Source organism: Coloeus monedula, assembly GCF_965178545.1.
Source record: "Coloeus monedula genome assembly, chromosome: 7".
Lineage (NCBI taxonomy): Eukaryota > Metazoa > Chordata > Aves > Passeriformes > Corvidae > Coloeus > Coloeus monedula.
Genome location: NC_138787.1, coordinates 29921882 through 29944186, shown reverse-complemented (window position 1 = coordinate 29944186; position 22305 = coordinate 29921882). Strand labels below are relative to the sequence as shown.

Below are 22305 nucleotides of genomic sequence, written 5' to 3'. Positions count from 1 at the left end.
ATCAGCAATCTGCTTCTTCAGCTAACAGAGTGTGTTTTGTTAGCCATCCTTTCCACACTGTGTGATAAGGATTGGTTACAGAAAAAAGCCTTTGATAAGGCAGAATGAACTGCAAACAGATGTTAGGGTTGGCATCTCTTTAGCTCAGCAAGAAGTAATCACTCTGTGGATCTGCATGTCTATTAAGTCCCCTGCAGACATTCTCATATTGATATAAGAAGAGCACATTTTCCAGTGTGGGACCAAACACTGACCATTCATTTCCTCCCTGTAAACTTCCTGCAGAGTCGCCTGTGTACTGGCCCCTGCTGCATATGCGTGTTTGGGTAGGCAGATAATCAGAAGCAGAATATCATCAAGGAAAAATGTCCTGGAGGAAAGTAAAAGCCACAAACATACAGAATTTTATCAGCCTTTCTCAGATGAGTGTACAGAGCTTCCAACATTCGGTGGGCTCTTTCTTGTAGCTGCTTTGATCAGAAAAAAATACATTGTGTGAAGTCCAAAAACATATTAATTCTTCTTGTCAGCCTGTGGTAAATTGGCAGTGAGCATTGTGGAAAGGGTGGTGTGCTCATCTATTTCACTCAAAGGTGTTGTATTAAAAACATTGATGTGTTTCAGTTTTAGGGATCCTTCTAGTCTAGAAGTGTCTGAACATGGAATATGCTCAGATTCAGGTTCCTTAGCCCAAGCTCAGCTTTGTTCCTCAGTGCCTGGAATAAAATAGCTCAGTAGCATTATGTTTCCTGCAGAAGAAACAGTGGGATAACGGATAACGTCAGGCAGATGATTTGTCTCACTTTAATTATTTTCTCCGTGCCATTTTCAACAGTTGAATGTGGGTGCTCTTGACAGACTTGCACCATACATGTCTTTTTGATTTTTTTTGAAGCTAGATTTGGAAATTAAACTTTGCCTTCTTCTCATATTAATAAGAGTTGCAAACTGTTCCCAGCAAAAGAAGCTTCAAGTTCTATTTGAACTTAACAACTCACTCACGGGGTTTCCTTCGGCCTTATGACAACTTTAAAGGGAGCCTAGTTTGTATGTGCAGCATCCCATTGGTCTTCCTTGCTTACCAGCAGTGAGAAGTCGAGTCAGAAATAACACTGCCGATAGGAAGGCTTGGGTCCCTTGAGCTGGGCAGTGGTACCCACGGATGCCTGGTTGTACTTTGTGTGTCCATCCACTTGAGGATGCTAGTAAAAGTCATTCATTTGTCAACTGGTATCAGTAGTTAATGTGATTAGCAGTTAACTAACAACCAATGTAACACGATTTTACTCACAGCCATAGAGAACTTGGGAATTTGGTGCCGAGCTGGCCAGCCACACCAACTCACTGCTTCTGCTGGGACGAGAGCTGGGGCAGGTCTGGAGCTCTGCAGAACCCGAGCTGCCTGACTTGCAACCACATACTCCAAGGCTCAGAGCTGTTTGTCACCCACTGGCATTTACAGGCCACTTCCACAGCACTCGATTCTTCTGTCATCATTCAAATCCTTTGGTTTTGGTTTGGGCTTTTTGGTTTAAAATTATTACTGATCTTAATTACTAGTTAACTTAAAAGGCACACAGGACTTTTCAGTCCCCTGGATGGTAGGCAGATTTCAATCTTGCTTTCTTTGCATTGATCTTCCAAATTCTTGTAGAAGAGGTTTGCTCAGTAGTGTCTGCAACTGTTTCTAGGCTGGCTTTGCCTCAGTGCACAGGCTCTGGATACACAAGACATCAGAGGGAATTCAGAATAACATCAGAATTTAATGGGATTTTCTGAAGCTTCTGATATTTCCAGCAGTGAGTTTTCATCCCCACAACATGCTCATGTATAACATCCAGTGTGGCTTCTGTGCAGAGATGGAAATATTGAAAATATTTGGCCTTCTGGCTCCGGTTCCTTTTTGATTACCCCTTCTTAGTGCTCCAAATTAGCCTCTGCTGACAACACTTGATTATGAGATGGCTTGTTTAGGGAACAGGTACTTCTAGCTTGTCAGCTCCATGTCTGATGGCACCGGCTCCTAATAGCTGCAGCCTACTTCTGTCATCCAAGATCTTGGTGTTTCAAATCTTTGATTTTTAAGCAATGGGTTTACTCAGCCCTTGGATAAGGGGTGTTACTTTATTTCTGTACTCCACATTGCTCCAGGAAACACTTTTAGATACCAGCAGAAGGAAGGCAATTTTACATATCCTTCAGATGAAATCCCTGAAGACAGGGATGTCAGCACTGTTTGCTTTGTTTCACACTCAGATGTGGGATAGGAAAGCACATGTTTTAAATACCAGCAGTTCATTCCACACAAAGTTGGAAAGCAGGTGTCCACCCCAAGACATCAGCATAAGCATAACTTTTGCCTGTTTGCTGTACTGTTACATGATAAGTGTCTCTTTTTTCTTCCTCTTTCTAACTTTCATGTGAGATTTTCCCTCCCTGTTTTGGCCTCTCCATCTCTGGTTTTGACAGTGGCCAGCAGGCTCTTTCTGAACAGCTTGATCATGTTTTATTTTCCTTCGCTGTCATTATTGTCTTCCACTATAAAATTCTCCACGGACTAGAAGCTGATCCTAGGACTGCCAGCACAGCCAGCTTGGCTTTCCAAGTTTCTTCAGCTGTAATAAACAAGAGGGTTCCAGTTCTTTGCTTTGATGCTCCATGAAGACTTGGCCACTGAGATGGTGTCCCTTCCCAGTAGAGTCTAAGGTCATGGGAACCATGGTCCCTTCTCAAATACTCTGCTGACAGACATCTGTTTTGCTACAAACTTATCAAGCTTGTGTTTTTTTCTTAAAATCCTTTAAGTTCTTGTATCTACACTGCTGTGTGGAATTCAACTTCTTGCATGGTCCTGGGAGCACGTAGGAGAGAAATTTCAAGTTATCCTTTATGAGAAAATAAGCTTTTCTGTAGCTCTACATAGGTGTAGCTTGCCTATCACTTTCTTTGCCTCCAAAAGCTGGTCTAGATGCTCCTAAAGCATTTGGGGTTTTTTTTCTCAATCAGGAAAAAAAAAGCAAACCACCCTCTGAAAACTGTACTTTTTAAACAGATTAATAAATCACTGTGAAATAAATTACATAAATGGACTTGCAACATCAAGTTGCCTGGAGATGTTGTCTTTTACTCCAGAAACATTTAATGTACTTCAAAATTACTCAAAGGCTTTTATTACAAATTGAAAAATCGGACCTTAAAGACCTCATCTTACAACAGCAATTATCTAAGCAGTTTCCATATCCACACTATATGTTAAGAAGACCAAAAGAAGAAATATTTCTCTTCTCTCCTAGATCAGCTCTTATTGCAAAGAATGGGCTTTATTTAGAGTAATTTTGTCATGCAAATGACTGGATGTTGTGGATTATTTTCAGTGTAACATACTCTTTGTTGGATCACTTTTTAAACTTGTACTTTCACCTGCACAACAGTGCCCTTTCTTCACCTGCATTTATGCATTTCAATTCAGAGTGAACTGGAATCAACTGGGCAATCCAATTTTCTTTTTTTCCCATTGTGGTTTTCTTTACATGGGGATTTCAAGAGTGCTAATGAGTGACCTCACGCTTGTGTGGCTGCCCAAACATGGATCTCAGCTGCCCAAATGGATCACATCCTTTCTCTCACCCCCCTTCTCAGTAGTGCAGGCTGGGAGTTGCCATTTCATCAGACCTTCCCTTGTCCTGTTTTTCACTCAGGCGGGATTTGAGTCTCACTAAGAGGAGCAGGTGGTGTTGGGCAGTACAAACCAATGGGCCAACGAGCAGTGCTGCTTGGATTTTTACTGTACTGTAATATTGTGTCCTGATATTCTGCTTCTTTTATGAGGACAGAAGGGATCTTACTTTTGTGGTTTTGAAAATGGGAGGGAAAGCAATCTTCTTTTCTTTTTTTCTTCTTTTGTGCTATACCCCTGACTTTTGGATGTTTTCACGGAGGAAGCACTGCAAGAATGGAGCTGAATTGTCAGAGCTGAAATAGGCTCCCCATGTCTATCACAGAAGTCCTTCAAGCTGCAGGTGTTCCTGGGCTCTACCTGCCTCTGTGAAATGGGGAGAGCATGGCTTATGTGACAGGGCTCCCATGAGTGCTCACAAGGCAGGGGTTCCTCAGATGCACGGCATGACTCTGTTGTTGCACTCTCAACTGCAGCCCTGACCTCCTACGGATTTTTGCATTTCTTCCTTCTTCAGGACTTTTTCCAGCTGTACTTGTTTACTGACCTAAAATTTTTCCTCGTTTGCAAAGTAATGAGAACCAAGATTAATACAAAGAAAACATGTTTTCATTAGAACTTTAGTGTCTTCCACTGATCGCTTTGCTTGATATCTCAGGCTTGGTTCAAAGTCAGGCTTTTATGGGATCATTGGCAGCAGGAGCTTGAGCCAAGATCCACAACAAATAACTCACAAGTTTTATTTAGGTGCCTGATTTCCCAGAGATTACAGATGGAGGTTAGGTCCCTGAATACCTTTGTGGAGCTTGGCCTTGAGGTGCCAACAAAGAGATGGCAGGAAAACCTGTCCTGCTGTAATCTACTGAGAAAACTGTCTAAATGCAGTACAGATCCTCCTTCTCCTTCCAAATCCTATAAGGGCTAGAACAGAGGAAAGCCCCACTGGATTTTCCATAACCCTATTCTAGTAGGGATCTGCTAGCTGACATCTGTGTGGAAGCAGCAGGACATGATAGGGCAAAGAGATATTTTGGTTCGTGGCTTATCAACAGAGCTAAGGACTTCTATGTCATCAGGGTTTATTTCTGAGAGAAAGGTGTTTTCCTTTGTTTTATAGTGGCTGCCACTGAGCCTGAAGGATTGCATAAGCCTTCAGTGAATTTCAACCAGTCCTCATTCAGTGCAAATAAGTCACAATCCCACTTTCCCTTTTTCTCCAGTCCTCCACAGAGCCTTGCCCTCTCCTTTCACCTGGAGCATGTGCTGGTAGCAGGTGAAATCAGCTCTTTCAAAACTCTTGCCACAACCTCTCCTTGTACAAAGTCCCCAGCTAATCAGCGCCTGAGCCGCTCCAACACTTGCTAATTACACTGTAGGGCTGCTGTGTGGGAAGCACAGCACTGACAAAATGTTGCATCTCCGAAGATGTAAGAGTGAAGGATAAAAGGGAAAAGCAAGACTTTTAATAGAAACATTAGTCATAGTTAAATTGCAGTGCCATGGCACTGTGCTGTTGTTTCTTTGTGTCTCTAAAAATACCCTCTAGTGGCTTGGTTATTCATGCAGTGCGTAAGGGAAGGGAGAGTTGGGCTCTGGAAAACGCTTTGGCAGTCCTGGGCAGAGCTCCTCTGCCCTGGCATGGGGGAGGACAATTTCTCATGGCAGCATGTCAGTGAACGAGGGTTTCCTGGCATTCCTGCTCCAGCCCCGAGCTTCCACTAGCACAGCAGTGGCACACGGAAGGAGCGGGTTGGCTCGGCAGCCAGTGCAGTGCAGTGCAGGGAAGCCTCAGGCCGTGCTGAGGGGTGACCCTGGCTGCGAAGGGCGCCGGTCGGTCCCTGCTCTAACACACAGGCTGTTTCCACCCGGAATGCGATGCAGCACCTGAAGCAGGGCTTGCAGGGCCGCAGTCAGTAGCCATCAGCAGGGAGCTCCTAGCCGTGCTAGCAGTGACTCACTGGGGCAGTCAGGCTGCAGCAGCTCCGTGATTGCCTCGCCCGCGGGTGTTTTTATTGCCGTGTGAGGGTGGAGCCAAGTGCCACAGACCAGCCCGGGCCAGCTGATCTCTGCAGCGCCTTTCGGCGAGGGTCTGACAGATCACAGGGCTGGCCTGGGCTGTTTAACAGTCTGTGTCTGAAATGGCACCAGAGAGTCCTACGATACGCCTTGGTGATCATGACGTGTATTTTCATTTCTGCTTTTTAAAATTTTTGCTCCAGTAATTTCCAGGCTCAAGCTCCTGGCTATTTCAGTTACAGATGGCTTGTGGTTTGCTTCTCACGACAGGATGAGCACAGCCCTGCAAGCCATGCTATCTGGGCTCAGGAGCCATCACTCCCATTAGGAAGGGCTAAGTAGATTTGGTGAGCCAGCTGGGCCTGCTGCCACGAGGCAATCACGTCTCTGCTCGCCCTTGTCCCACAGCCGCCATCCCCCATCACCATCCTCCAGCCCCTGTGCAGCAGGCACACAGACCTGCGCTGAAGGATGCGGGCGGCTCAAATGCAGTTTGTAATCTGGAAAACAAACAAGGATTTTATGTGTCTCTGATTTTTTTTTTTTTTCCCTCTCATGCAGCTTTTCCCAGTTCCTCTCCAGACTCTTTCTAAGAAGATTGTACAGTCCAGGACCAATAGCACCTTAGTTGGAGTCTTTGCCATTATCCTGGTTTTTCTGTCTGCCTTTGTCAACATGGTATGTCCATTATTTCCTTTTGATCTATTCAGTTCTGCATTGTTTTCTTATTGGTGCTCTGCAGCATTGTGACCCTTAAAACCACTGAGTTTAGCACCATCCTGCCTAGGACTGACAGCAACTGAGGTCGGTGGCCTTTGCTTTTTGGGCACAGAAAAGAAATGGGAGCCCAGCAGCTCCATCCCTAGAGCCCATTATATGCCTGGCACTGATTTGTGCCCAGGTCCTATTGTGATTCTTTAAATGCTTCTGCTCCAAGTGCAGGAGCCAGCCTGAAGCGTATACCTGCGGGAAGGGCTGGCACAAGGCTGATGTGTTATTTAACTCCCACCACACTGAGTGGGATGTAAGTGTTCTTGGGCTTTGTGCCAGCCCTTGCATGGTGCTGCCTCCTGCTCTGAGTACAGGGATCAGCTCATGGGCATGGTGACCACTCTGTTTTGAGTGGCACTTTTGGGACCAAGTTGGTCTGGCTGTGCAATCAGACACCACTGCTGAGTTCAGGCTCAGAGAGAGACCGGCTGTTCCCTAGCGCCTGGATTTTGTTAATTAATATTTTGGAGGAGAAAAAGCATAGGCATTGCACATGCAATAAAACATAAGCTGATGATTTCATGTTGCATATTTTGTACATTGCTACAGCCATTTCCAAGCACCTTTTTAACTGATATAAACTATTTTGTTTTCTTCTCTTTGTCTGTGCTGTGGAGCTTAATACCATCTTTGTTTTCCAGTTCATGTGCAGCACTGTGGATCTTGCCAGCTGCATGGCTGCTGAACACAACATCACTCCTGACCGGGTGGACATATGCCTTATCAGCAACCTGACTTCCAACTACAGCCTGGGCACCTTGCAGGGATTCTGTGACAGTCCTTTGCCCAACTGCAACTTTCCAGAGGTATTGCTTGAAAAATTGCAGAGGTTGGTCTGGAGAAAGGCTATAAAACCTGTGTGAATAAATCTCAGTGATTCTGAGGAAAGCAAGGTTTTTCCTGACTGACATTACAAGACTGACACACTACACTCAGACTTAAGTGTCTGAAGTTATTATTATGAATCCACATTAATGTTTAAGTTCCTTCAGGGCTGAATAATTAGTAGTCTTTTATGATAGTTGGGGCCTGCCTGTAGCAGGAGAAATGTCCTTTCTCCATGAGGTCGTTAATGGCATGCAGAACTGCAAGTCATTTCAAAGGAGTTTGTGGGTGCTCAGCTTTATCTGAAAATCAGTTCTCTGAAAACCAATGTCTAGTCATAGATTTGACCCTTTCCTCCATTGTTTTATATCCTGATTAAAAACTTTGCTTATGTATTCTTTCCCAAGGTATGGTGGGTTCTGGCCTCAGACAGGTCAGCAGCCCAGACAGTGGTCTGCTTTGATTTGCAATGCAATTCCTACATCTTCAGGGCATTTTGTTTAGAAAAAATTAAAATGCTTCTAATGGAAAAAAAACCCCAAACCCACAACCCAAACCAGCCCAAATAGGTTTTACACACTGGTAGAATACTTTGCAAAGGAAAATAAAACAATCTTTTTGCATAGCCATTCAAGAACTTTCTCCAAGTTTTTAGGTCACAGCTGTTACATGTGTTGTCTACTGGAAATTGAAAAGGAAAAACAACTCTGTCTAGGATGGAGGTAGAATTTATGTCAAGGTCATCTGGGTTTATGGGGTCTTGACAGATTTATGGTGGATCTGTTACCATCCAGATGTCCAAGGTGCTACTGAAAGTCCTGGTATCCTACTGAACATATTTCCATTTAACTTAACAGGAATATGGTCCTTATGTGATTCAGTGAGGTTTCTGAGACCACCATTACTGTGACTTTCAACCTTGCAGAGGCTTTAGTGTGTCCACAGAAAGACCCAGGAGCAGAATCTGGCACAGTGGAGAGCTAGAAACAGTCTGTGCCCACCATGAATTCGTATGGACTACTGGTCCAGGACAGAGAGGAATTTTAAGCAATGAGGAATAACTATTTTGCATACTGAGGTTGTTCCAGCAGCCTTGAGCCAGGTCCTGCTGTTTAGGGGGCTAAGAAGTGAGGAGTCCCTCCCCTGCACTCTGCAAGGCACATGTTGGAGCTGCTGCAGGTGTTGCCTGTTGTTCCCAGTGTCCATTCAGGAGATGGCGGAATCCTACCCCTCAGTCACAAGGAACATCTACCCTTTCTCTAGAAACTGAGGAGTCAAGTACAAGCTGTACAAGTTATTTTCTCTAATTTAATATATCAGTGATGACTATTAATAAATGAGCTCAGAACATAAGCATATTTCTACTTCAACTAGGGCTTGCTTTTCGTTGAAAGGATGGATTGCCTCAGGCACATGATATGGGGTTTTTGCCAGAAATAGGCCTGTCCAGACAGAGTGGAAGCTTAAGTCTTCACAGATTTGATAGCAGGAAGGTGGTGAGCTGGATAACATGCCTCTCTTCATTTTGCATCCCTGCTATCTTTCCCAGGAGCCATAAATGGCACCTGCAGTCTGCAGTCACACTAGGAAGCACTGGCATACTGGACACTCAGCTCTTGGCCTGGCAGGAGCTGCTGCCTTACCACCTGGGCATGGCAGAGGTGCTCCACAGCCACACATGCACGTCTGCAGCTGCTGGCAGGACAAATTATCATGGGGTGGGCATGGGGTGGACATAGGGATGTTTGTACAAGGTACAGACCTTGCAGATGGAGCCAGTGTGTCACGTCAGCAGGATCAGGGCTTTCCCGTTGGCCTCAAGTGGGCATCTGTCCAGGAGTATGAACTGCCAATATCCTTGGTCCTATGTGTTGTACAGATATGGAAATTTGAGTCCAGAATTTGACCTTAAAGCACAACTTAATCCAGCATAACTGGGTGGTTCTTTCAGCTGATTTAGTAACTGCGTCCAGGGACAAGCTGTGTCACAACCTTGGGTGTCCAGCTGTGAGCCCCGCACCTCTTGAGTGTAAAGCACATAAAGCCTGAAGAAAAATGCCACTGAATTTCCTCTTTATCCATTCAGTTTTAGCTTCTGTAATGTGGGAGAATCCCACAGGCAGCCCCAGGTTTGATCAGCTCAACTACATAACTACCAATCCCTTTCTATTCTTCTGTTTAGTTTCCTTTGTTTTGAATTTTGATTTATCCAGCTGACACTCATCTCTCTTCTGTTTTTTTTCCCATTTTTGTCTTTATACAGTACTTCACCTACAGTGTCTTATTGAGTCTCCTGGCCTGCTCTGTGTTCCTTCAGATCAGCTGTATTGGAAAATTGATCCTTATGTTAATCATTGAATTTATATATGTTCTCATTGTGGAAGTGCCAGGGGTCAACCTTTTTGACAATGCAGATCTCCTGGTTACAGCTAACACCTAGTAAGTGCCTTTCACTTCTGAAACCTTCACCTGATTTCTTTCCCACAGTGATTTCAGTGTGGCATTTAGGTGCATGGCAGTGCAAGCAAGGGAAGTGCAGGATACCAGAGAAGTCATGGCTGGAAGATAAAGCTTTTCCAGTGCTGCTCTCTGCCTCTGAAGAGCAGGAGAATACAGTTCCCTTTAAGAGCTTTTTAATGTGGGACTTGACTAATGAACTATCTATTAATAACAGAATATAACTGGAATCAGAGTGGATCTGTATTTCCTTTTTTCCAGAAATGAGGAGCTGTAGTTAGTCATTCTTAATTCTGGTATTACACTCCCAATATAGAAATGTCATTTCTCAAATGAGAAAAAAAAAAACCTCCAGCAAACTTGAGCTCACTCAGGGATGGGATAAGGAACCACCATGATATATCAAACCCAGCTTGGGGTGGTGGAATGGTGATGCTTGATCTTTGGCCAGTGATCTCCTGCCAGTTGCTGGACACATGTCCTTGTTTGAAAAGCCAGTGTAACACCTGGGCTCAACACAATTCCCAGCAGAAGGGTCTGGGCTCAGTGGGAGTGGACAGTTGCCCTTTTACTTACAAAAGCTGGTTTGTCATCAGGTTGCATATTAATCCCGGTGGCAGCCTCCTTCCACTACTGTGGTGGTTCCCCATCTCCTGGAGGCCACACCAGGGAGGCAAGTTTGGCACATCCACAAGCCTGTCCTCCTCCACAAATTTTGTTTCTGGCTGGGAACTGAGTTGTTGTGTTAACTGCTTGTTTTGATGATTTCCCCTTGTAGGCAACAATTGTACTTAAATGTGAGTGAATCAAATTATGCCAATTTAGATGAACTGTTTGTCAAGGCTGATAGCTGTGGTTGCTCTTGCCTTGGACAGGAGGGTGGTTGAGATTTCCATGGCCCTTCCCAGTGCTACCTTGTGTGTTATGAAATAGCTTCTGTAGTTGCTCAAATTTCTGTATGGTCATTAACCAGCAGCCCTTCAAGTCATCATTAACCATCAACCCTTCAAGCCTGATGCACCTGGTTACTCCTCTCCTTCACATGAATATTCCAGGATTTCAGCATTCCTGTGTGCCCAGTAATAATTAAAGGATATACAGATTTTGCTGGCATTGCCAGTTAATGGAAGTGTAGCTTTCGCTGCCATTGGCAGTAATCACTTAGAATATTTTCTTAACTCAGCTGAGTGAAATCAGGTAGGAAACCCCATGGAGTTTTCTGTTGGGAGGTATAGGGAGAATGAGGTTTTCTTCCTTTTTTTTCAGATATTAGGTGTTCCATCAGCAGAAGCTATTTAGCATTTTCTAACACAATTAGTGAAATAAAAGCATTTTATATCTCAAACATAATTTCATTCTTGTAAGTCAAGCACTAAGCGAAATTACAGCACTTGGAAGTATAATTTACATCACTTCACAATCAGAATGTCAGTAATAAAGTGGAGAAGGTTAGCATGTTTTCTCAGAAATAGCTTTCTCTGATGCTGTATTATCTCTCACTAAATGGGATTTGTGTGCAAGCTCAGCCCCACACAACCACTTGGTCACTGCCCTGTGCTGGGATGGGAGAGAGAGTTGGAAGGGGAAAAGTGAGAAAACTCATGGGTCGAGATAAAGACAGTTTAATGGGACAGAAAAGAGAGAAAATAATAATAGTAATAGTAATAATAATAATAATTTAATTAGAATAGACAAAACAAGTCATGCACAATAGAAATGCTCACCAGTTGCCAACCGATGCCCAGCCAGTTCCTGAGCAGCAGCCCCAGGCCAGATTTCCCACCTGCTCCCATACTGAGCATGATGCCATATGGTATGGAATATTCCTTTGGCCACTTGGGGGCAGCTGTCCTGGCTGTGTCCCCTCCCAACATCTTGTGTCCCTCCAGCCTGCTCACTGGGGTTGTCAAGGAGCTGAAAAGTCCTTGACTTAGTATAAACACTATCAGCAGCATTCTCATACTTAATCCAAAACACAGCACTACACCAGCTAGGGAGAAATTTAACTCTATTCCAGTGGAATCCAGGACAATTTGTTTTGTCCAAAGAGCTCTGTGGATGGCTATTTATTGTCTCAGTGTCTGGAAGGCCATTTGTGTGTTGTGGGAAAAGGGAGCTCAGCATGTAGCACAGAGTTCAGAGATGGACCTTATTGTCCAGCTGATACTAAAAAAAAGAAAAGCCACCATGACCTCATACTACTTTAATTGGGTGCCCATTGTAGCTACATAATTAGTGTCTGCTCTGAGCCATTATGGTACTCTGACTAATTAGAAGTGATGCAGATGTCACTTCACACTTCTGTGTACAAACCAACCCAGCATGCAAGCAGCTGAAAGGCTGATTACAGCACTTTGGGAGTTGCTAGACTTGACTGCATGCAGCCACACCAGTGTGTGACACATGGGGTGTAACTGGATGCACAGGGCTATCATGTGTAACCTTTTTCCTGTGCAGAAGATAAAACTAATGCATTGGTTTAAAGATGTGATGGGCCAATGTGATCTTCTAAATTGAGTTCTTGCACAGGGAAGCCCAAAGAGCTTTGCCCCGTGATTTGTTCATCAAACCCATCATTTCTGTTCCAGCTGTCTGTCCTTACCACCAAGGCTGGGAAAAGTGAAATGCTCCAGTCCTATGGGAGCTGTCTCCAAAATGAACTGCCTTCCCTGCTAAAAATGTGCACTTCACTTGAGCAGGAGTGTATTTAGCAAGCTTCTCTCTGTGTTCCCTTCCAGTAATTAAAGAACCATCTGCTACTGGAAATGTCTGTTCCATGGGGGAACAACCTACCAATGTAACACCCGTACTGCTTGCACTGGGCATCCTCACTTATCCAGAGAGTTATTGTAAATACTGGGTTTGCTGCACTTCATAGGTCCTGATGAAGATTTTAGAGCAAGAGTAACACCCACAGTGAGCTGCAGCCTCAGTACTAAGGGTCAGGTCTGCCATGCTCCCATCATAAGAGAGAGTGGTAAGGGGGGCAGTCAGTCATCCTTGGCCAGGTGGTGATTCAGGGAAGCAGGGGAATCATGCTGCATGTGGGAAGTGTCTCCAGCTAGATCCAGCCTTTAATGTGGGAGTCCCCAGGCTTTCCAAACCGTGTCTATGTCCAAGCTCACATGTTCAGTGCTGGCGTTGGCCAAGAGCCATGCAATAGATTGTGTGCAAGACAACAGTGGGTTGCAAAATCTGTCAGAAGAAATTCCATGCTCAGAACTGCAGAAAATGTCTTGGAACAAACAAGGTTAGAGAGTCACTATGCTTTTATTTTTTGATGTTATGCCCAGTTAGGTTCCCTTGGCTATTTTGATTTTGATCATTTAGATGTCTGATTGTGTAGCAAGGTTCCCTCCAACCCCATGAAACTGTGGCCTGAAGCTCTCTAGAGAGCTGTGACTTCTCAGGCTAATGTCACGTTTGTAGCCTGCAAAGTTCTAATTGAATCAATGACACTACAGTAATTTAAACACTGAACCCCTTCCTTCCATTTAAATAGTGTTTTAATAGATGCTTGTGCATGCTTCTCAGCCACCTAATACTCCACCCACACTCAAGAACAAAGCCAGCAGCATTAAGCAATCAATCAATCAGGAGCTCAGACAGCTGCTACCTACCTAGAAAGCTCCATTCTGTGCTTTCAGTGTCAAAAAACACACCCTCCATCTCCCCCAGCAGCTCTGATGCACGTGGGTACTTTGCAGAATTGCCAGTAGTAATAGGAATGTGCTAAAGGATTTTCTTCAGTGTCCTTTTGTGTGATACTCAGAGCTGGGCACAAGCTGTCAGTGAGGAATGTGCAGAAGAAGGGAGCAGGATTAAAGGAATTAAACACATCTCCATGCCACAATAAAAGGAGCTATCCCTCACAAGATATTAGCCCAAAGCTTTCTTCCTTAGGTCAAATTTTGCAGTCTGACCTAATGAAGTAGTGATGGATGCACAAGCATTTGCCAAGCATCCCACACTGACATTAAAATCCCAAATTATTCTCTCACTCTTAATGCTTCTTAGATATTTTACCCACATTAACTATGTCATGTTATCACTCTGTGGAGTTTTGAGTGTAGCTCAGAAGCCCGTTTTTCTCCTCCCCCTCCCATCTTTTAGTGGTTTTCTGCTTCAAAAGAGCTGTAGCCCCACACAGTGTTAGAGGTGCCACACTGCAGAGGTGCTGTGCAATGATGTGTGGAAGGAAAAGAGCTGCAGGGAGCCAAACGCTCCACTGACCTTGTGTTTGTGCTTTTTTTTTTTCAGCGTGGCTGCAAATGATACATCCTCATGGTGAGTCACTTTGGCATGAAATATTTTATAGGTTTTTGTTGGTAGGTATTTTCTGTTCACAAGGTGCAATATCAGCACATTGACTCACCAGCGGTGTCTGCTGTTTGTGCACTGCTGTGAGCTGGTACGACACACTGCAGATGCCCTGAGTGGACTGAGTTGCCCTTTTGTATGTATAGCTACTCTCAGAGCATCCTCTTTCCTTTGGGACTTATGTCAGCTTGCTTTATAGAACACCTCAGGGCTTATTTGTAATACAATTCAAAGGTTTTATCAAAATATTTTCATACTGTATAACTCCGTAATTTATAATTAACAGTTTTTATTTGCCTGCTTGTCAGAAGAGATGTGAATGTACCTTAGTGCTCTTTTCAGCTTACAGAGCACTTACATGACAAAGCCCATTAAGAAGTGACTAATTAGAGAAGCCATGAGTTAGAACAGTTCCAGACTCAGGAGCCTGACTAAGCCAGTGCAGAAGACAGGGTGAACACAGTCTGAGGGGCTATCAGCATTTCGATGTTGTCACCCTGAGCATGTGTGGCCATTCTCAGAAGAGTGGCCTTTATATTGATGACAACCCTTTCTAAGAAATTGGATTACATTTCCAATTTCCAACTCCTCCTTTAGAAACTGGCACCCATGAGCCAGAGTCCCCAGCTTTTTGCAGGTATTGTTTATCCATTTACCAACACAGGCTTTGAGGGGAAAGAAAAAAAACCTTTTCCTGAGAGGCTGGTTAGCCTTAAAGTGGGGAGTGCGGGGTGTGGCGAGGCTGTGTTCTTCCAGTAACAGGGAAGTTCTGCTCTCTCCTTGGCTGCAGCTCCCCAGTGATGACACGAGTCGCGCTGAAGATTGTGACCCCTGTCATCATTACTGTCTTTGTCCTGGCACTGTACTTGCATGCCCAGCAAGTGGAATCCACTGCAAGGCTTGATTTCCTCTGGAAACTTCAGGTTAGTGGGTGTTGGCTGTGTGGGAGGATCACACGTGGTCTTTGGTGTTAATATGAAATGACCGAGCTATTCACTGTCGAGTTGAGGAGTGTGATAAAGTGCCTTTGAATTCAATCTGAATCTGGCTTATAACTGGGAATGTTAATAATGCTCTGCTCTTCTTTGGTACTTTGCATACTCCGTGCTTCTCATCCCGGTTATTTCTTCAGCCCCTTTTTTCCTTGTAAATGCACTTTGGATGGTCCCCATAGTAAAGGGTTATACCTCTGAAGGTTGAGATTAATGAATTTGGGCACCTGAGCTGTTACTGCTGCAGGAACATGTAATATAGCACAATTTATAAGTATAGGAAGCTCATATTCACTGCTGAATTGTTTCCCAGAGTTCAGTGAGCTTTAGTTTTTGTGTTTAAGGTTGTGAAAGATTCACATTTGCATTTTCATTCACTTTCCTGTTACGCAGTGGGAACTGGCTCAATGTCCAGCCTTCATTAGCCCCCAGGCAGCAGTACTGGGTAACCAACACACTGTGGATAATGCCACACTGTGCTCCTGTCCCTGGGTTCACTGTTGATGTTCTCACTACTTGTGCCCATGAGTGATGTTAGGGCACTGTATGTGATTGCCAAGCAAGCAGGACAGGCCTGGGCTCTGTCCAGCACTCATGGCTGGGGGGCCTCAGGACTGTAGGTTTTATTTAGATTTTCTACCTTCTGGGTGGCAGGACATCATTCTAATTATAGGTCTTTGTGGTTTGAGTTAGAGGCACTGAGGAAGCAACAATTAATTAAAGCTCCTTGGAAGCAGATAAACATTGTAATCCTCATTTAAAAATGGTAAAACAATGGAAAGGGTGAGCTAAGTGGTTACCCAGTTCAGGGCTCAGAAATACAATGCTGGATTCTGGCATTATTCTCTGCCTGCTTGCCATACATATGTGCACACGAAGAGATGGATTTTTCCACTGCAAAACACAAGTTTCTGCATCTCTCTGATTCTGCTCTCCTTTGCAGTTTCCCCCCTTCTATTTCTGCCCTCACTGCAAGTTAATTTTCAGCTTTTTTCCCCTCCCCGGAGCAGCTACCAAAAGAGTAAGTGCATCACTGTGTCTCCCCCGTAAACTAGGCCACCGAAGAGAAGGAGGAGATGGAAGAGCTGCAGGCTTACAACAGACGCCTCCTCCACAACATCCTGCCGAAGGATGTGGCAGCCCATTTCTTGGCTCAGGAGCGGCGCAATGATGAACTGTACTACCAGTCCTGCGAGTGTGTGGCTGTCATGTTCGCCTCCATAAGCAACTTCTCCGAGTTTTATGTGGAGCTGGAAGCCAACAACGAAGGGGTGGAGTGTCTGAGGCTGCTCAATGAGATCATTGCCGATTTTGATGAAGTAAGTCACAGAAAACCTGGGTGAACAGAGTGAACTGAATCCATGAGTTTAGCTGGGCTTTGCTGAGCTCGTGAAGGAAGGTGGTTTATCAAATCCTTGTGCCATGGTTCATTTCTCCTTACTCTAGGAGTCTTCAGTTTTATTTTTTTTTTCACACTGAAATCCCTTCTATTCCCTTGTCACTCCTCCAAATATCTAATCCCCTTTCTTCCTCTATCTTCCTGGCTCTGTCCACTACTTTGTAATGCTTGCAGCAAGGCAGGACATGTAGCACAGACATTACCAGCACCTGTGTGTTCGTCAAGGTTTACCTGCTTCTTTTGCTCTTGTGACACAGATAATAAGCGAAGACCAATTCCGGCAGCTGGAGAAGATCAAGACCATTGGCAGCACCTACATGGCTGCCTCAGGCCTCAACGACTCCACTTACGACAAGGAAGGGAAGACACACATCAAAGCTCTCGCAGATTTTGCCATGAGGTTAATGGACCAAATGAAATACATTAATGAACATTCATTCAACAACTTCCAGATGAAGATAGGTAATGTCCGTGTGCTCACAGCATTCCATGCAGTGGTCATTCTGTAGTGGGGATTTTATGGAGAGTAAAGACCACAGATGTTACATTAGCTGTACAGTGATGTTGGTTGTCTGGTGCCTGGTGACCACTTCGGCCTCTATGAAACATCACAGTCATTTTTTAAGGTATAGCAGCATTACTGAAGCTCCCTAGGGAATTAGGAGCTCCTACCACAGTAGGAGTAGCTCCTATCACAGCATGGTCTTACATGGTGGTTGAGCTTGGGCTCTTTTTTGCCCCTGTGCTTCCAGCTCTGCCATTCTTGGACATTGAATTGTCTTTCAAGTCAGGGAATAAAAAGCGACAGAAAAAAAAGGGTGAGGATGTCAAGTGTGGCGTTTGTTCTGGAAGGTGCTGGGCTGCTGCCTTGCAGGCCCTCAGCATTGCAGCAGGTATGTACAGACTTCAAGTGAGCAGTTTGCTTGTTAGCCAGGTGGCAAACAAACTTCATCCCATTATCTGGCACTAGAAAGTAGCTCTGGATTGAGCAGATCCAGCCTGAGCTGCCAGTCACTTGGGCATAATGGATCAAAGAAGCCAAGTTTTATTCTAACCTTTCTCTCCCCTCAGTTTGGCCATAGCTTTACATGTCAGGGTAAAGCACAGCTAGAACCAACGAGCGTCAGGGTGGGTTTTTATTTTCTGAAAAATTACCTGCCTCAAGCAAATGGATCTGAGCAGATTTCTCCTCTCCTTCCAGGCCTCAATATTGGTCCTGTCGTAGCTGGGGTGATAGGAGCCCGCAAACCCCAGTATGACATCTGGGGCAACACAGTGAATGTAGCCAGCAGAATGGACAGCACAGGAGTGCCTGACAGGATTCAGGTAAGGCAATCCCTGGAAAACCTACCTAAATAAGCCTTTGTTTAAAAATTTGCACTTTAGTTCTGTGTGGAAGAGCTGAGCTGAGCTGAGCTTCCTTCCCCATGTGCCTCACTGGTGCTGAGCACAGTCCTGTCTGATCCCTGCTCACATGTGCTGCTCAGCTGTGTGTGGTGGTTGTTTCATTTTCCAAGGGCCTGATTCCGATATGTACTTCTGTAATTCACTTTGCTGCTCACTGTGCCATGCATGGTGTGAGGCCAGCAAGGGTCCAGGCATCAGCAGAATGGGGATACACAACAGAGAAAGAGGATTCTTTAAGGGGTTAATGGGACCTGTCTGATAATCACACATCTCCTTGGCCTTCAGACGTGACCTTTCCAGTGATTCAATTCCACTGTTCTGCTTTTGCTGAGCCAATGTCCATAGTAACAGAATGTCATTCCTTGGGAAAATACTGAAGGGTTATAAAAATAGAGCAGCTGATGTAAAGCCCAAGAGGGGCAGCCACACTGTTTCCTTGCCTGTCAGTTAATTGCATTGTTATTTATGCATCACTCTTTAAGCTTCCCTATGAGATGGTCTGTAAAGACACCTGAAAAAGGATGAGAAAATACATTGCAATAAATAAATATCTCAGGAAATCTGGTCTTTAAACTTCTGTTGTTCTGTAGCACAAGTGATTATTTTTGACTAGCATCTGCAGAGACATTTGGATACTGATTAGAGTATTCCATTTGATCAGTTCTCTCCCATTGCCCACTACCTTCTCCTTCATAAAAACAACCCCTGACTTCTAAGCTGTACATCCACTATGTAACTTCTACGCAATTTTTGAGGATTCTTTTAGGAAGTTTGACCTGTTTTCCTACTGCCACTCCAGTGATACAATGAATGCATCTGAATAGACTGAACTACTGGTGTGTTTTTAAAAATGTAACTAATTTGTTACACTTTATCCAGTGACCTCCTTAAAAGCAGTTTTCCCAGTTGTGACATGTGTGTGACATCTCTACTTTCTCAGGTTCTAATGGTTGTGTTTGTTCAGCAACTTGTGCCAACATTTCAGTTAGTGACTGACGTTTAAATGTTGACTGACTTAAGAAACAAAACAGTTGATCCTACTTTAATTTTGTCCATCAATTCCTCCAAAAGCAGATGGAAAGACTGTGTGGAAGACATGACAAGCATCCATTTACTCTCGTTTATTCTGCAGGTAACCACGGACATGTACCAGGTTTTGGCAGCCAACAACTACCAGCTGGAGTATCGAGGGGTCATAAAGGTCAAAGGGAAAGGAGAAATGACCACCTACTTTCTAAATGAAGGGCCTCCAATTAGTTAGCAGCAACTGCAGCACCACACAAAGACGGATTTTGCATTACCCAGGATTGTGAATCGGAGAATAATTTTTTGGCAGTGAAGCTGAACATGTGGCTCGGTTGAATTTTCACCCCATGACTCTAGAGCTGGTATCAACAAATTCTTTGGCCACCCATCGTGAAAGGCAAGAGAAAGAAACCACCTTGGAGTTGTTCCTGGCTGAGTGCTAAGTTGACCAAAGATGCGCACTACAGAGTTCACAGATAAGACATGAATTTGGCATTTTTTAAAAAGGCTGCTACCACAGGATGGCATAAGAAGCTATTTAAATATTTATTGACGCAACACAACATTTACTTGGTTGAAGGAATGTATGATTCACTACAAAGCATTATTTTGGAATGGATTTGCACTCCCATAATGTTTCCATCCCATACTGCCAGCTATTTGAAGTGTACCACTGTGCTTTTATTAGCTGTTTTGAATGGGCTTTCAAAACTGACACCCACTGTTGCAGCACACAAAAAGGCCTTTTAGAAGGGCATTGGTAATGTTTTAGTGTGAAAAGACATTATAGCCTCCACCCCCTCTTTTCCCTTCTTCTCCATTGCTAAATGACTGCTCTTCTGAGTGGGGCTGGCACACCTGATGAAGGGGAAGATCAAGATAAAGGAAGATGGCTCCACAACCATATTTATTAAAAAGTCGTCTGTGCTCTTCTTTGGTATCTATCAGTTTACATGGGAAAGACTAGGTGTAAACAAGAGACACTTTGTGGGGGGGAGCTCCCCTGAAATTTGTTGTGGGTTTTTTTGTATTTTTTATTTTGTAATATTGAAAACATGGAGATCTAACAGATATACCAAATTCTATATTTTGTAAATTATATATAAATTAGAAGGCAGGCTGTCCACACCGAGGTGTGGGGGGAGGTGTATATAACCTGTAGACTTTTGTGTAATTTTTTTCTGCGTAATACTCTGAACACAGACTTGGCAGTTTTCAGATTATCACTATACAATCAACCAACAACAAACAGGTGAGTTTCCAGGCTGAATCATGCATTTTAAAATGAAAATCCAGAAAAATCTACAACCCCAAAGAAGAGGAAAAACCCGCGGTAGTCACAGAGTTGTTCCATGCAGCATTCCAGCGGAGGGTGGCAGCTTCCCAATGGAAACGGGACCTTTGAGTTTTAGCTACTGAGACGGTATCAAACATGTCAAAAAGAGCTCTAACCTAATCTTCTAACTCTTAACAGGAGCTCGTATGAGAAAAGGAAAAAAAGCTCATTTGAACTTTTATTTTAAAAAAATAATTTTTCATAGATGGTCTTAATAGAATCCTGCTGAGCTGAGAGTTGTCTGACATTGTAACTGCCATGTGATTACAAGGAACTATGTGCTGCAGCATCGAGTTGACTTTCCTGTAGTAAGCACTTATTTAAACTGATTCACAGATTTTCAATTTTCAGGAATTAGGTGATCTTCAAAAAAAATTATGATGGCAAGTGTGTATATGAGCTGGTCGACCTTAAAATAGTGACATTGATACTGTGTTGGGCATCTTTATCACTAGTGGGGGGGTTTCTGAATAGTTCACTGTTACCATTTATGTACCTTTTTTAACTATTAAAGAAAAATCCCTTGGTATTTTATTAAAAAAAGAAAATAATTTTAAAAAAGCTATATTTTTTATATTCTATGAGGGGAAAGTTTTGATATTGAATTTGGCTAGCACTAAAAATTACTCCAGTCTTTTGACATTTAATAAACTTGTTTTCCACTCTTCTCAGGGCAGAATTATTGTAGTACTCACAGCATAATGATTGCACTATGGTGGTGGCAATTTCTTTTTTTCATACTCGACAATGAGAATAAGTGAAAATCCATGGACCTGTCTTAATTAATTTGCTCTATTGCTAAGCATGACCCAAGCATTAAGCCATTTAAACATGAGCTTAAATGGCATCGCCCCTTTCCTTCTCCCTTCCACTAGGAAACATCTCTGAAAAGTATAGTATATTGACTTCTGTAAAACTGCCAAGTCTGCCCTTGTACTATACTTTTGCTCCTTTACATCTTTCCTGGTTTGCAAAATACCTAAGTTGCATCACGCTGTTAAGCCTTTCTCCCCCTCCTCCACCTCCCATCCCCTTTGTCCCTCATTGAGTTTCATTATCTTCATGCCATACACTTGCTTTTAGGTTTGCTCTCTGCTTTCCGAAAGTCTGCAGTCTTCTTAACTTTTGATTCATCTTATGAAGTTGTGTTGTCAATGAAATTTCAAGTCCCCAGTATCTCTAGCTGTGATTGTTGACAGTGTGTCATGATCATTTCAAGGGGTATTCACACACTCTTTTACTCTGGATCTTGCAAAAATGGATACAGTTATGATTTCCCATGGAAATTGAAATCTATTTAAGTAATTTAACTATATTAAACACTGTTTCACTGGTAAAGTGTCTCTGTTTTATTTTAGCTGCATCTGGCTGGTGGGATCAGATGTAAGTTGTGTAGGAGATGCTGGATCTGCAAGTAGAAAAATCCAGGTCTTGTCTGCCATTGATGGATGCCCTGGTCCTTTGCACTGCCCAGTTATGGAGCCCCAAGGGCTTGGCTACACAGCAAACATCCCCTGGGTACTTCCTGTGCACCCACTGCCCCTGGAATCAGTGTCAGGGCAGCTGACAAAATATACTGGCATAATTGAACTGGTCAAATTTGTTTGTGTGTGTCCTACTAAAAAAAAGAAGTTTGTATTTTAAAATGCACATCACCTTTGCCAAAGAATTTCCCAGGTACCTCAGTACTTGTCCTCTCAAGGACACTGGAAGGAGGCAGCACTGCTGCCAATGCAACGTTTTCAATCTTTACAGGTAAAAGTAAACACTACATGTAAGTGTACCAATTAACAGGAGCCTGAGGCAGAGCTGAGAAACAAAACCTTGCAGCTTCCAGCTGACTTCTTTTAGTTGAGAAGACATTACACAGGCAGCTAAAAACCAAATGCCCTACAATCTGTTATAGGTTAGGAGGGATTTTATGAGTGTACTGAGAACACAGCTGCAAGAACAGAAAGCCATGAAGTATTTAAGGTATCAGTCTTTACCAAAGTTGGTGGAGAACTAGTTAATACTTTCTATGCTCTCCTAAATAATCATACAAATGGCAGTTTAGGACATTGCCTGATGTAAGCAAATT

General features: G+C 43.6%; 1 protein-coding gene across 2 annotated transcripts in view; it reads left to right on the top strand.

Annotated features, from left to right (window-relative positions):
- Positions 1-21484, top strand: part of ADCY5 (adenylate cyclase 5) — a 205313-nt gene extending 183829 nt beyond the window's left edge. For both annotated transcript variants that reach the window (XM_082285293.1, XM_082285294.1), the window contains exons 13-21: positions 6254-6370; positions 7105-7269; positions 9552-9727; positions 14006-14032; positions 14856-14988; positions 16113-16376; positions 16714-16918; positions 17658-17782; positions 18996-21484. In XM_082285293.1, coding sequence (XP_082141419.1) covers positions 6254-6370; positions 7105-7269; positions 9552-9727; positions 14006-14032; positions 14856-14988; positions 16113-16376; positions 16714-16918; positions 17658-17782; positions 18996-19124 — 1341 coding nt within the window. In that variant the 3' untranslated portion in view covers positions 19125-21484. The remainder of the gene's footprint in view (positions 1-6253; positions 6371-7104; positions 7270-9551; positions 9728-14005; positions 14033-14855; positions 14989-16112; positions 16377-16713; positions 16919-17657; positions 17783-18995) is intronic.
- The last annotated feature ends 821 nt before the right edge of the window (positions 21485-22305 follow it).